Genomic DNA, 15,546 nt, shown 5'->3' with positions numbered 1-15,546 from the left:
CGCTACCGCAAAAACTACTGGGCTGACTCATGTGCCGCCAGTCAGAAACCGGAGAAAACAGCTCTGCTCCACCCACGTAAGAGATCGCTGCTACGCGGAGGGGACAATGAACGGACGGCAGCCGAGTGCATCAGCACGGCAGAATCTCACGTCTGAAACCCCGAAGCCGCCGTCCGGGACCACCTGCGTCCAGTCCCCCCCAGGCCACGTGTCGGGCCATACAAGAGCAAAAAATCGTGTTCAGGGCCACGTGCACATGTAGCGAAGTAACGAAGAGGAGGAAGAAGGAAAACCACGGTAGCACGTGGGGGCCAGTCCAATTCTTTATGCGATAGCTGTGCTTTGTGCACTGCTGGCTTGTTGTTTGTTGTCGTTGTTCTTGGGGGTTTTTTTGACACAGAGAGAGAGAGAGAGAGAGCGAGCACGAGCAGCGGGGAGGGGCAGAGGGAGAGAGAGAGTCCCAAGCAGGCTCCGTGCTTGGTGCAGAGCCTGATGTGGGGCTCGATCCCACCGCCGTGGGATCGTGACCTGAGCCAAAATCGAGAGTCAGATGCTCAACTGACGGGGCCACCCAGGCGGCCCTGCTTTACTTTTTAACATGGAATTTTGTATCATTTCATTTGAAAAGGAGGGGCCTTCCATGGAGAATGGAATGTGCATGCAATGCTTAGGAGCTCAGAAAGAGAGAGAGAATTGTGCATGACACGGGCACCTGGCCCCTCTCGTCTTTAATCCCTCCAATCCGACTAAAGAGTGAGCTTCACGTCCTCTCCTGCCCGGGCTCCAGGTGTGGCGTGTGCAGAGGTGGGCAGGAGCCAGAGGATAAAGCTGCCCCTTGGGGAGGGTGGTGTGCATGAGTGTGTGTGCATGTGTCTGCATTTCTGTGCGTGCACTGACATCTCCATTCGTGCATGTGTGTGTGTGTGTGTGTGTGAGAGAGAGAGAGAGAGAGAGAGAGAGAGACAGAGAGACAGAAAAGAGACAGTCCCGAAGCTTTCCCTTGGCAGGTCCCACTTTCGATGCAGAATCTGAAGACAAAGGGGGGCTTTATTTTACAGACCCCGACAGCTGACATGGCAAGAAGGGCTGCTGCTGGGGACTGGGGACCACACACAGCCGCCCGCTGCACGGAGAGTGAGGACTGTTTCTTCCTGCAGCGGCTCAAGGGTCTCTGGTCTCCGGGGAGACGGCTGAGTGGGGCCTGGCATGTGGGCCTGCCGGCCTGGCTTGGCTGGGGCCAGGCGTCCTCGCTCCCCCCCAGGATGAGCCTCACAGACAGCACCCCTCTCCCCCTCACAACAACTCCAGGTGCTGGAGGCTGGACGAGGCGGGAATCCGGTGCTCGGGGTGCGGGGGTGGGGGGGGCGTGAGCTGAGGCCGCACGCGATGGCACGAGGCAGCCAGCACTGACCCGGACAATCCAGACGAGAACGTTGTCCCCTTCCGTTCTCCCTGGAGGTCAAGGGGAAAGTGTGAGCAGGTGCCGCCATGGCGTTAACACCACTCCAACTTTGGCCAGCTGCCATGTTCGAAGGCTCCGGCCACTGGGGGTGGGGGGGGGTGACTGTGTGTAGCTGCTTCTGTGCACTTAACTTGCCAATTATCTTTCCTCGTTAGCGCCCGACTGTGGTTGTCCACTTGAGGCAACGACACCATTTTCTTTTCAAATGAATGATGTGAGGACACACACGGCTGCCCTGCCCCGTGTTCCAGGTCGTGCGCACACGCTCTCTTGCTTCATTTCCCCGACTGCCCCACGAGGCAGAGGCACAGGCCACGGGCACACTGAGCAAAGCGCCGCGCCTCCTTCCTCGGCGGGATGGGTCCCTGCGGGGTCTGCTCTCGGTTCCTCCCAAGCAGCACTCGGTGCTCGCGCTCGTGGAGGTGGGAAGAGAGAGACCGTTTCGAGAAAAATGGCAGGCATGTAACACTTGGTGTGGTGAGATGAGCTGTGTGCACCAAAAAGATACGTCCGAAGGGGGCGCCTGGGTGGCGCAGTCGGTTAAGCGCCCGACTTCAGCCAGGTCACGATCTCGCGGTCCGTGAGTTCGAGCCCCGCGTCGGGCTCTGGGCTGATGGCTCGGAGCCTGGAGCCTGTTTCCGATTCTGTGTCTCCCTCTCTCTCTGACCCTCCCCCGTTCATGCTCTGTCTCTCTCTGTCCCAAAAATAAATAAACGTTGAAAAAAAAAATTTAAAAAAAAAAAAAAAAGATACGTCCGAAGACCCGGAGCCGAGCCCCCGGGACGTGTGCGTGTGAACGGACGTGGAAACGGGGCCTTTGCAGGTGGGATCGTGCAGATGGAGAAGTGCTGCTGGAGCAGGTGGGCCCCAGAGCCCGACGACAGAAAGGACGACGCAGACACAGAGGGGAGACAGCCACACGACCACAGGGGCAGAGGCCGCAGTGATACGTCTCCACATCAAGTGACGGCAGCAGAAGCAGGAAGAGGCAAGGAAGGATCCTCCCCTGGTCGCTTCAGAGGGTGCATAGCCCCGCCCACACTTGATCCTAGACTTCTGGCCCCCGGAACTGTGAGACGATGAGTTTCTGCTGTCTCGAGCCCCCAGTTTATGACACTCTGTCAGAACAGCCCTGGGGACGTCAGACTTTGGCTCAGGTCATGATCTCACGGTTCGTGGGTTTGAGCCCCACATCGGGCTCTGTGCTGACAGCTCAGAGCCTGGAGCCTGCCTCGGGTTCTGTGTCTCCCTCTCTCTGCCCCTCCCCTGCTCATGCTCTCTCTCTCTCTCTCTCAAAAATAAATAAAACATTTAAAAAAATTTTTTTAAAAAGAACAGCCCTGGGGAGCCACACTGGGAACAGCAACCTTGCCACGGTGCCCGACCGAATGTGACTCGGGAGCCCCGTGGGGCACAGCTTGGCTCGGGGCCCCCTTCCAGGACTGCCTCGCCATCTCCAGGGCCGCGGTGCAGTTGTCCCCCACTGGGCCAGGCACACACCCTAACGTGTAGCCCCCACTGCTGGGTGACCCCACTGCTGTGGTTTGCAGGCTTGACCTGTGGACTTTGTCACCGTTTCTGTAGGATGAAGCTCTCAGTTCCGAGGCCACCACCAAGCCAGTCCCCTGGCAAAGGAGAGGCCCCCAAAACCCACACGGAGGTGCACCCGGCTGACAGCCGACGGCTCCCGGGGCAGAACCCCCCGTGTGGAGCCCAGCACCCTGCCTGGCATTTTAATAAAAAGGTCTCGCTTAGTTCTGACAACTCGTGAGTTGGAGGGCAGCTCCAAGTTTTGGAGACCTTACTTGGGAAGTAAGAGACAGCAACCCAGGCAGGCTTATCTGTGAGCAAAAACCGATTCCAGAGTGCAGGGAGGCCGACGGCTCAGAAAGCGAAACGGGCAGAGAATCTGTAACATGCATCTGCTCGTTTACGTAGATGTGTTTCCCCTTCCTGTAGGAAGTCTCCTGGGCTTTCCTTCGGGAAGCCACACTCCCCCAGGCTTTATCCGTGTGGTTCGGGAGAGTGGATTCCCACCCCTCTCCACGGTGGCATGTGACCAGTCCTGGGCAACGGGTGCTTTGGTGACGAGCATGTGTCTGTAATCCTGCTGATTGGCCCGTGAGATTGACTCTAAGACTTTCGACGGACCTTTTGCAAAAGAGAAACCCTATTTTCACAGGACGCACAGCTGGTAGGGCGAATGGGGACCAAGGGCTCCTGCAACCCTGTGGGAAAAGATGGTCTGAGAGTGCAGCCAACACAGATAAAACCAGATCTGAAAGATGGAGAGTCTGAATTGTGACAACATGTCAGTTGCTGGATCCAGCCGTACCTGAAATCCATGTCTGGGCTTTTTGCTTCTTTAAACCAACGAAGTCTGTCGCTCACAGCTTTATGACAGCAACATAATTCTCCAGTTTGGTACCTTTGTAGCATGTCAGATTCCTTCCCACCGAGGACAAGAAAGGAAGACTGAGGAGTCTGCCTCTTGGGTGAGCGTCCCTCCAGAAAGGAAGAGCCAATTTGGGCTAATGAGTGTGAGACACAATGGCTGTACCTCATTGGAGTGATAAAAATCGCTGTAATGTGAATTCCCGGCCCGAGACAGAGAAACTCGTCCAGGTGTTACGTTCTACCCTGTGACCCTCTGTTTGAAAGTTCTGAAGACAGTGGCACAGACGGTCTATTTTTCATGCTGATGGACTTTTCCAGAAAAGGTGCTTTTGTTTCACTCGGAATGGCCATAATGGACTACCTGCTTACTCAGCACTTCCTGGTATCGATTCTCTCACATCAAGGGCCAGAAACTCAGACCGTGCCTGGCCCAGGCAGGTGACATAAATGCATTTACCCAGCCTGGCAGAAGGCGCCCGCATGTCTCCGCGGAGAGGCAGGAACCGTGACAAATCAGAAAGACACCCTTCCAAGGGAGGCAGCTCCTGCTTATGCCCCAGGGACCTGAATCCCGTCTTGACCTATTTTCTGACGATGTCCTCAGAGTTTAGGTTTTTTTAATGTAGAATCTCCTGATTTTCCAACGTTGGGTGCAGTGGTTTGACAGGGGTAGCCCCCAAATTCACACCACCTAGAACCTCAGAACGTGACCTCGTTTGGAAGCAGAACATGGCCTCGTTTGAACTGCGGATGTAATTGGGGCGAGGATGGGGTTGAGCTCATACGGGATTGGGGCGGGCCCTAAGCCCAGCGAAAGTGTCCTTATCGCAGACTGAAAAGAACACACAGAGACACACGAGGTGGCGGGGCGGGGGGGCGGGGGGGAGGCATAAGAAGACAGTGGCAGTGGGGCGCCTGGGTGGCGCAGTCGGTTAAGCGTCCGACTTCAGCCAGGTCACGATCTCGCGGTCCGTGAGTTCGAGCCCCGCGTCGGGCTCTGGGCTGATGGCTCGGAGCCTGGAGCCTGTTTCCGATTCTGCGTCTCCCTCTCTCTCTGCCCCTCCCCCGTTCATGCTCTGTCTCTCTCTGTCCCAAAAATAAATAAACGTTGAAAAAAAAAAAATTTAAGAAGACAGTGGCAGAGATGGGAGTGATTTGCTCACAAGCCAAGAACGCCAGAGCCCCCAGGTGCTGGAGAAGGCAGGGAGCATCTTCCCCTACAGTGTTCAGAAGGGACATGACCCCTGCCCACATCTCTGGCCTTCAGAACAGTGAGAAAATGAGTTCTGCCTGTTTTTAATTTTTTTTTTTTTAACATTTATTCAGTTTTTGAGAGAGTGAGCCCAAGCAGGGGAGGGGCAGAGAGAGAGGGAGATACAGAATCCGAAGCAGGCTCCAGGCTCCGAGACGTCAGCACAGAGCCCGACGCAGGGCTCAAACTCACGAACCACCAGATCACGACCTGAGCCGAAGTCGGGCATTTAACCGACTGGGCCACCCAGGAGCCCCTACTCTTTTGTTTTTTTTAACGTTTATTTATTTTTGAGAGACAGAGAGAGCACAAGTTGGGGAGGGGCAGAGAGAGAGGGAGACACAGAATCGGAAGCAGGCTCCAGGCTCGGAGCCGTCAGCACAGAGCCCGACGCGGGGCTCGAACTCACGAACTGTGAGATCGTGACCTGAGCTGAAGTCGGAGGCTAAACCCACTGACCCACCCAGGCGCCCCATGAATTCCATGTTTTAAGCCACAAAGTCTGCAATCATGTGTTGCAAAGCACCCAAAAACCGATCTACTGGGTGAATGTTCTAAAATATTCCAGCTGAGCCTCGCGTAGGCTCAGGACCTAGACCCACTGCAACCCTCGGAGATGGCCACCTCCATGATCGGATATGCCGGCTCCCAGACCTGCAGGAGGAAACAGCGTCCTTCAAGAACCTCTGCCCTTAAAGGAGATGTTTTGTAGTTGACAGAGGGGAGGACGCCTAGACGTGATGCTCCAGGAAACGCCCCCTCGTTGCCGGGCACTTTCCATCTCGGGAGGAGTTAAGGCACGGATGAGAGGGGTTCGTCTACTCGGGGGCCTGGGAGCGGACGGGTCTTTGCTTGTCGATGTGGGAAGCTCCCCGCTCCGAGGTCTTTCTGCGAACCCCCCAGGCTGGGTGGTATGGGCTCAGTGGACCGGACGCTTCTCCCTTCAACCCACTTGGCACACCGGGCAGGCCAGGGAGCCCCTGGCTTCTGCCCCAGGTGTTTCCTGACTCCCCAGGGTGGGTGGGACGCCTGGGGACCCGTTCAGCACTCACCCGTGGGCAGCCCAGGAGCAGTCAGGGAGTGACACCACGCTTGGCAGTGGGGGACAGGACAGATGGATGGACTGTCCCCCTTCACCCCAGCAGACAGTCCTGAGATGCATTGCACAAGGTTCCTGCGAAGGCCCCGCAGAATCCAGGGCCAGGTGCCTGTGTTGGCAGCCACCGACTCAGAACCTTCTCTCTCACCTGCTCTTCCCCCTCTCACGCCCGCCCCACTCCTGCTCTCAGATCGCACCAGGGGCTCTCCTCCAGACAGACGCGGTGGCCCAGGACCAGCACTGGATCATTGATGTGTCACAAAAGAAAACGCACAATCAACTTTAAAGAGTGTGCGTGGGGTGGGAGGGGGGCAGGGGGGAGCGCCTGGGTGGCTCGGCCAGTGAAGTGTCCAGCTCTGATCTCACGGGTTCATGAGTTCAAGTCCCCTGTGGGGCTCTGTGCGGACGGCGTGGAACCTGCTTGGGATTCTGCCTCTCCTCTCTCTGCCCCTCCCCTGCTCACACACTCTTTCAAAACAAATAAACTTCTAAAAAATCCACAATCTGTCAATCCCTCTTGTGCTAAAAGAACAAAAACAAAAGCAAAAGAAACTATACGCTTGTCCCAGATCTCACTGGCAACGGGAGAACGTAGCAGCCCAGGTTACAGGAAAGGATCCCGTGTGCGTCCAGTGCGATAAAGCCAAAAACAAATGCGCCTTATCTTAACCCTACTACACTGTAAGTAGCTCGAGATAATTTTGTCGACTCTGAACCTACGAGGTTTGGGAAAAACGACTCCAGTGACTACGTCCCATACAAACATTTTGATGGATTCCAACTGTATTTTTCGTCACCGTACGGATTCCTTTACTTTTTAAAAACTGAGCTACGACTGGCAGGTAACGTTGCGAGTTTAAGGTGCACAACGTGTGGATTCGACACAGGTACAGACAGCAGCATGATCACCCTGTAGGGTCAGCTGACACCTCATCACCTCACCTAAGTATCAGTTCTTTTGTGTGGAGGGAACAATTAGGGTCCGGTCTCTCACCAACTTTGAAGTTTATAATACAGCATGGTTGACTATAATCCCTACGCTGCTCGCCATCTCTCCAGGATTCATCTGCTAGTTCCCAGTTTGTAGCCTTAAACAACATGGTTTTTCCTAGTGGAGGCTTTCAAAAACTCTCCTTAGTAGTTTCTGAAAATAAACTGTAGTTCCGCTTTCAGCCACTAGATGGCAGGACAAACAAGACCTGGCAGATACTAATGGGCTTACTGGCTTGACTGGAAGGGGCAGGGGTCCCTCTGGTCTACACGGTGGGTAAGTGGCTCTCCCTGCATTAACTGCTTCACCGCAGGGGATCACGCTACGCTGCCACCTCATACTGTCTTCACCACAGTCCTTACACTTCCAGAAACGTTATCGCTCGCTTACACATTCTCTGTGCGTCTCCCTCAATAAAACATCAGCTCCAGAAGAGCCGGGACTTTGTTCTGTTCGCAGCTGCACCCCCCCAAATAGATCCAGGTGGCTCAGGGGCATTTGTTGAATGGATGAATGACAGGAGTGACAGATGCATGTGACGTGTGGTCCACAGCATGGGCCAAGTCTCCTCTGACTCTCCTGTTTCCAAAGGCATCACAACTCACTGTGAAAGACAACCTGCATGTAATATGGTGTCCAGGATGTTGGCAAACTGCTGAACTCCGCGGTTTGGTTTATGTCTTTGAAACATCTGAGCTCTGAAGAGCAGTAAGCAAGAAGTCCTCGGAGTCCTACTGGCTTGGTTTGAGTCCAAAATTAAAAACGGCAAGCATAAATCCACTTGGAGGCTTCTGTGATCATGCCTGAAGGGTGTCTGTCCCCTCCAACTCCAGGATCCACAAATGACTCACGTAGCAAGCAGTAGGGCTGTGCATTCTGGTGAATTAAGGTTTCTTTAGATAAAACACCCATTTTCAATGAGTCGAAGCAGTCAAAAGATTTTGCTGGAGTGCCGTGCAGGTTCTAACCCATGGGCCGAGAGAGCAGGCAGATACAAACAGCAGGGCCGGGATTCTTGCAGAGCATGGGGCTCGTGGCCCCTCGCCCCATCTTCCAAGCCAGCAATGACATGATTCTGCCCTCCACTTCCGTCCTCTCTACTGACTCTGAATGTCCTGCCTCCTTCCTTCACTCGGAAGGACCCCTGTGATTCCAAGTCTCCCCAGGTAACCCAAGATAATCTCTCAGTCTCAAAATCCTCAACTTAACCACACCTGCAAAGTCTGCTTTGCCGTGTAAGGGAACATACTCACGGGTCCCGGGGACTGGGGGGTGGACGTCTTTGGGGGTGGTGGGTGGGCATTATTTGTCTACAGCAGTGCCGATCTGAATGTTAGCCTACGGGGTGACATTCTGCCAGACTGGACACCGATGGCACCATCGGGGAATCCAGGGGACTGTGAGCAAGGGAGGCAATGAGGGGAGCCCACGCAGGCTGGCCCCAGTTTGACTGGAGACGAGAATGGCTCCCATGACGTGGTTATTTCACCGCGGTTCCCAGCCACCCCAGCAATAACCACACCTGCAAACAGTGCGACAGGCGTCAAAGATGCAAGTCAGCAGCTGCGGCCCTGCCGGCCCTGCAATTCAAGGAAGCGTACGGGGGGCTGGAAGGTCCTGGCAGCCCAGGATGGGGGCCCACCGGGTCCAAGGAGCTCAGTAGTTTATGGTTTCAAGCAGAAGGGGCCTTGTCAACACTCAAGGGTCTACGTGGCAAATACCATCGTCGGACGTCTAACAGGTACGTCGTGATGACGAGACAGCTCAATAAAACCAAAAACAAAACAAAAAACATCTGGGGCGCCCGGGGGGCTCAGTTGGTTGAGCTTCCGACTCTTAGGCTCAGGTGGTTGACCCCAGGGTCATTAGATCGAGCCCTGCGTCGGGCTCCACGCCGACAGTGTGGAGCCTGCTTGGGATTCTCTCTCTGCCCTTCCCCCCTGCTTGCATGCTAATAAAAATGTGAAAATACGAATTGTGAAAATGTGAAGCCCCTCTGCCCCCTCCCCCCAAATAAATCTAACACTGAGGAGTGCACCTTATTATTCACAAGCAGCCTCTCGCGCCTGCCGCGCTTCCTTGTCCTCTGGGCGAGCCTGGCTCCGGCTGTGGGTTCAGCCCTCCAGGGAGGCGGTGTGGAGGCACAGGCTCTGCCACCAGCTCGTTTCTGCTTCCGACGTGTCGCTCAGTGACGGCCCCACAGCTCCTCTGCCCGATTCCCCTGGTGGACTTTAACTCGCGGTGCGCGCACGATGAGCAGCCGCGAGGATGGGCCTCCTGCCGGGCAGGGATGGCATTTCCAGTCGGAGCCGCGCGGGTAACAAAGGTCTGTTTGAGACGCCATAACGGCAGAGTAACCGCTTCACCTTCAGCTAATACAAATGGCGGCTGTAATTTTCTTCACTTCGGGAACATACCACTTTCGTGTTGAGGACGTAGAAAAATTGAAAGTCCTGGACCAAAACTGAGAAGGAAACAGGTGGGCGTGAGCAGACTCGTTTCCCGGCCCGTGAGCTGTGCGCGGCCTCCGGACGACCTGACGGGGTGGGGTTGATACGGGAGCAACTGCACTCTTCCTAATTCGGTTTCTAAAAACCACCGCGAGTTTGCTCGTGTCCACATTTGCTCCGAGGGAATTTATGCAGTAATGTGAAGAATGAAAATTCATGCCTGGATCTGTCGAGAAATCTCTAATTTTGTTGGCTACCAGCGCCACTGGATGTGGGGGAATTGCTTCTAGCATTGGAGTGCGCGCGCAAGGGACTCTGACGCCTTGTGAACTTCGCCTGTGACGACACGCCAGAGCCTCGAGGCTTTGACCTTCTGGAATGTGGCTTGCCGGCCAGCCACCGTGGCCCCCAAAGATGCCCACGTGCTAGCAGCTGGAGCCTGTGAACATGGCCACACGGCCATGAACCAGCCACCTCTAGAGGGGACGTCATGGGCCGCTGTGATCCCGAAAACCCTTACAACCGGGAGGAGGGGGCAGAAACGGCAGCCAGGGGATGCTCCATGGCCAGCCGGGCAGACGGACGGAGGGCCCAGCCGAGGGCGCAGACAGACGGCCGGCCGCCTGGAGCTGGAGAAGGCAAGAGAACCATCCCCAGAGCCTCCAGAAGGAAATGCAGCCCCTGGGGACCTGTCGGGATGTCCAGGCTGTGGGGCCGTCAGACAACACGACTCTGCACCCATTTCCCGGGGCCGCGTCGGCAACAACAGAAACACCTCCTCTCTCAGTCCGGGAGCGAAGAGCGAGCCCCTCGGGGGCCCGTGCACGCGTGAGTCCCGTCTCTGCCTGTCGTGGCGCAGCCCCCTCCCACGAACCCGAGCAGTCCAGCTGCACTGGGTGGGAGGCTCACCCTCCTCCACAGTGGCTTCTTCACTTGAGACCACCTGCAAAGACCCGATTTGCAAAAAGGTCACGTTCACAGGTTCTGGGTGGACCTGACTTCTGGGGGGATACCATTCACCCGAGGCTGTGGCTGTTTCTTTCTCCACCAGGACAGGTCCCAAGAGGTGGACCTACCACAAGGGTCTGGCTCTGTCATGCCCACGTGTGAGGTACATCACGCCTTTCTGCCTTAGGCTTTCGCTCAGAGTGGGGACACACAGGAGGTGCCCCCCACATACCGGGACCCCTCTGGGAAGGCTTGCACCCCACCACATGGGAGGTGCTCAAAACATTCCCACCTTAACCCTTCGGGAAGGGAGGGGAGGGAGGGAGGAAGGAAGGGAGGGAAGGGAGGAGGGAAGGGAGGGAAGGGAGGAGGGAAGGGAGGAGGGAAGGGAGGAGGGAAGGGAGGGAAGGAAGAGGAAAGGGACAAAAGGGAGGGAGGGAGGAAGGACAGAACTGAGGGCCAACCTGGCCCCACAGCCCTTGCTACCAGCCCTCTCCTCTGGGTCCCTTCCAGGCAAGTGGGCACCTCGTGCACCTGCATGCCCAGTGCTCCGTGGCCGAGCTCACCGCTCTCCAGAAGGCGGCCACGTCACTAGGCAGGGGCCCGTGGCACACACAGTCTCTCCCTCTGGGAAGCACACCTCCACCTGCACCCCCCTGACCTTGGGGCTTGGGAGTGGTGGGGTCAGATCCCTTCACCAGGACACTGACAAACTCAGGCGTCAAGCCTCACCTACCCCTGGATGACTCCAAACACCGATCTCCAACCCCCACACGGGGTCATCGGTCAGGCAGAAAGCCCTTTCAGAAGTGTCTAGGGACGTCTCCAGGCTTGTGCTCGGCAGAAGTTACTAAGGACTGAGATACTGACCTATTTTCAAGAACAAGTGCCGGGCTCAGCTTGGACTGGGCCTGGGGGGCAGGCAGGCAGGGGGAGGCTGTTCCAGCAACGGGTCCCAGACGCCTGTCCCCACTCAGCCCTGACCGCAGGGGTCCTGCAGGTCGAGGGGCCGATCATGCCTTCCCCACAAACCCCACACAGTCCGCGGCCTCCTCTGCTCCTTACCTGATGCGTTTTGCTGGGTCCCAAGGCCTCTGGAAAACCCACACGGCAGAGGAGAAAAAAATGGGGTCCCGCCAGGTCCCCCCCACCCCCCGAGCCTGTGACCCGGGTCCCACCTCCGTGTGGAGCTAGTTGGGACGAGGCAGATAGATGTAAACCCCCCCAGTACCACGGAGCTGGTTTTGCGGCCAATTCGGAGATTAGTAAATGCTGACTCTCCAGTTATGCGGCCTTGTGTCACGTGACTGCTTTCCTCCTTTGCCTTCTATTTTGTGCTTTCCATTTGTTATATGCTCTGTTTCAACCAGACACTATTTATACATCATTTCCTCCCAAACTAGGCCCGGTTTCCGAAAGAGCGAGCTGATACGATGCACGTTTTTAAGCGTCTACTCACATGACGTCATTCGACTCAAAGTGCCCATAACATACTCGGCCTGTTTCAGTAACAGTGAATCACTCAGGGGCACACGGCGATTCCGGATCATGACAGGAGTCCGTTCCTCTTTAATGAGATGGGCTCGTCCCGCGCCACGTAGAACGATCCGGTAGCTCCGAGGAGCACCCACGCTGTCTCACCGAGAACCCGGGAGCCATGGCGGCTTCCTGCAGGCCCGTGTGGTGTCACATACAGAGTGGAACGCTTTCCCCACCTACCGACAAGGGAGGTCCTGGTCAGGACGCCCCAGCGGGAGCCCCCCAGCCCCCAGAGAAACAGCCAGACGGATGGACAGCATAGACAAGCCCGGCAGGTCCGTATGAAACCAGAACGAGGTTGTTCCCACAAGCTCGTGTGGGAAAGCTGTGTGTCATGAACCTGCCCGGGATGCCATACAGAAGGGCCTCGTCCTGTCCACCTACAATAAAGAGGAAGCCGGAGGAGCGTCCCCAAAGGGAACACGAATGTTTGCTCTCCGAGGCCGACACACAAGCTAAAGCCACGTAAGAGTCTTCAGGGTGGACAGGGTTCTATAAACTTCCCACGACAGCACATGGGTTTTGTATATTTACTTGATTACTGCTTAGCGCCACAGGGTGAACCCAACCCGCTCATCGTCAAAGACTAGAAGATTCCTCCATCAGTCCGCCCAGAAACTTGGGAGACCTTCCTGGATGATGCCCGGACAGATGAGGGGGGACGGGAGGCCCCGGTCCTTCGTTTCTGCCTCCAAACGCCCAGGGCGAGAGCTCTGCAGCACGCTCAAGTCGGGGGATGGCAGGTCCCCATCGCCTGACTCGCCTTCTCCCTTTCCTCGCCAAGTCCTTATGGAGAACACGTGCTGTTGACAGCGGGGTTAGTGGTTCTCCGTGTATCCTGAAGATATACATTACATCTCTGGTGGAAACGGTTTCTTTATTCATGTTTGTTTATTTTGAGAGAGAACAAGAGGTGCAAGCTGGGGAGGGGCAGAGAGGGGATCCCAAGCAGGCTGGGTGCTGTTAGCGTGGAGCCCGACGCAGCGCTCGATCTCCTGAACTGTGGGATCATGAGGTTCGTGAGATCATGACCTGAGCTGAAGTCAGACGCTTAACCCCTAGGCGCCCCTAGTGGAAACGATTTCGAGAACAGTGGTTTTCAACCCAAACTGACAACATTAGTCCACTGAGAAACAGTCACCTGTCTTCAACCTGCCTGAACTCTCATGAGTCAGAAAATTTTCTATCTTTCTGTAGTTTTTCTATACTTTGTATTAAAAACAACAAAGCAGGGGCGCCTGGGTGGCGCAGTCGGTTAAGCGTCCGACTTCAGCCAGGTCACGATCTCACGGTCCGTGAGTTCGAGCCCCGCGTCAGGCTCTGGGCTGATGGCTCAGAGCCTGGAGCCTGTTTCCGATTCTCTGTCTCCCTCTCTCTCTGACCCTCCCCCGTTCATGCTCTGTCTCTCCCTGTCCCAAAAATAAATAAACGTTGAAAAAAAAAAAAAAAAACTAAAAAAAAAAAAATAAAATAAAAAAAACAAAGCAAAACAAAAAGAAAAACCCACAAAACCCATTAAAACAGTGAGGGGGTTTTGTGTTCGTGTTTTGTTTTCCCTGAATCTGCAATCTGCATATTTCTCCGAATATGCAGAGCAGGATTAGGAGACGCTATCTCGGAAGAATCAAAGAGCTGTGACGGGAACGGGTATTTTACTGTGACTTTTGTCACCTCGTGACTCAGGAGACGACAGTGTACGAATCCCCGTGGCCTCCGATGCGAGTAAGCGAAGGCCGTGCACAAACCACGCAAAGAAGTAGTTACTGGGTCCCACGTTTGAGGGGCTTTTTATAATAAGGTTATGCCAGAGATACAGCAACAAAGAAAGAGCAGTTTATTTAACAAAATTAGAACCCTCACAGCCACGTTAAACAACGACACAGACCGCCCAACGGTTCAAGCACGCTCGGGACATTTAACACTGCCGGCGGCCTTGAATCTCGAGTTCCGCTCGGAGTGAGGCTCCCCGACCGTCCTGGTGACCAGTCTTCGCCCTCGACGGCGCCCAGAATGGGATGACATGTCAGGACAGACGACGCAAGGCTCACACCCCCTCAGGGCGCCTGCTCGCCTGAGACGGGTCACATGGCCTTCGATGTTTCTCGACACACGTTCTTTCGTGAGAAAACAATCATCAACGGTTTAAAAGTAAGTTTCTGAAGCCGCGGATAAAACACATTCGCCACGGAAGAACCCAGCACTGGCGAGCTCGGCAGCTTACGAGCGAAACCGCGGACGTGACCTTCGCACCAAGTCCTTGCAGCACCTGCCCACGTTCTTGTCTCCCGAAAAGCCCTCCCGTTCAAGGTTGAGCGGATGCTTCTCAAGCACAAGGAAACAAAGCGAGAGGATGCGGTCTATGGGCAGGAGGCCACAGCGTCTGCTACCAGTGCCAGGATGCGGACCAGACACGCGGTCTTGGGCCCTGGTCGGCTCCGCCGCGGGTCCCCGTCCGCGGGGCTCGGCTTCTGCCCCCAGAGGGAAACCACGGAAAGGCACTTACCCAGCTCATCTGGGAGAAGGGAAGGGAAGAAGGGGCCGCCCCTGCACGGCGACCACGAGTCCCCAGGCCCGGCCGGTGCGGTGCACGGCCCCCCTCCGTCCTGTGGACGCGGCCTCGGGGCCATCAGGTCCTCCTGCCGGCGGGTGCACCGATGGCCCGGGACCGCTGACGGTCGTACCTCACAGACACGACGAGGAACAGCAGGAGGGTGGCTCCCTGGATAGCAGCCAGGAGGAAGAAGTAATAGTTCAGATGGCAGCCGTTAATGTTCCCTGGGGAAGACGAGAGAGGTGTGTGAGCTGCGCTTGGGTACTTCCGAAGGCTTCATCTATCACCTTCGGTCCCGAGCAAGGTCAGGGTGATTTCCACCTGCAGCTGTTAAGAAATAAGCGGCTGAAAGTCAAAGAGCCCCGTGTCTCTGAAACTCAAGATACACAGCGCTCTGAAGCTGGCTGCGTGTCTCCACCACGGGCGGGGTGGGGGGTCCCTGGCGTGACCCCTGCCCCTCAAACGTCTCCCCCCGGAAGACAAAGGAGGAGGACCAGGGGGCTGCAGCGACACGACCTGTTTCTGTCCACACCCCCAGGGGAATCCGGGCGGTGGGCCGAAGAGAAGCGTGCGACAAGGCGAGCGACGGGAGTGCCGACTGGACGCAGCAGAGAAAGTCTTTTTTTACTTCAAGTTGCTCCCGCCCGGAAAGAGCGGGGAAGTGAACAAAGGACCCCCTGTGTCCCTGCCCACACCCCTCCCCCGACCCGAAGCAGACACGAGGCCGCACCCCGCTGCGTCCCTGCCCCCGGAAGCAGATACGTGACCACACGGTGTTGCCTTCCAGTCTTTTCCTGCAGCGCTTGCCCCTCAAGGTCCGTGGTCGTGTCCCCCCGCCAACGGCTGGCCTAGCGCGG

The 15,546-nt window shown here is 56.2% G+C and overlaps 1 protein-coding gene across 2 annotated transcripts in view; it reads right to left on the bottom strand.

The window, feature by feature from the left end:
• The window catches only part of SLC15A4 (solute carrier family 15 member 4), an 85,125-nt gene that overhangs the window by 43,667 nt on the left and 25,912 nt on the right, over window positions 1-15,546 (bottom strand). Inside the window, exon 8 of one of the 2 annotated variants that reach the window (XM_086681431.1) lies at window positions 13,899-14,913. The exons of the other annotated variant lie outside the window; for it this stretch is intronic. Coding sequence (XP_086537557.1) covers window positions 14,765-14,913 — 149 coding nt within the window. The 3' untranslated portion in view covers window positions 13,899-14,764. Of the gene's footprint in view, window positions 1-13,898; window positions 14,914-15,546 lie in introns of those variants that run through there. 2 annotated transcript variants of the gene reach the window in all.

The sequence above is a fragment of the Puma concolor genome, chromosome D3, assembly GCF_028749965.1.
Source record: "Puma concolor isolate L17-30 chromosome D3, mPumCon1.1.hap2, whole genome shotgun sequence".
NCBI lineage: Eukaryota > Metazoa > Chordata > Mammalia > Carnivora > Felidae > Puma > Puma concolor.
Note: the sequence above shows the minus strand (reverse complement) of the source record. Positions and strands in the feature narration are given on the sequence as shown.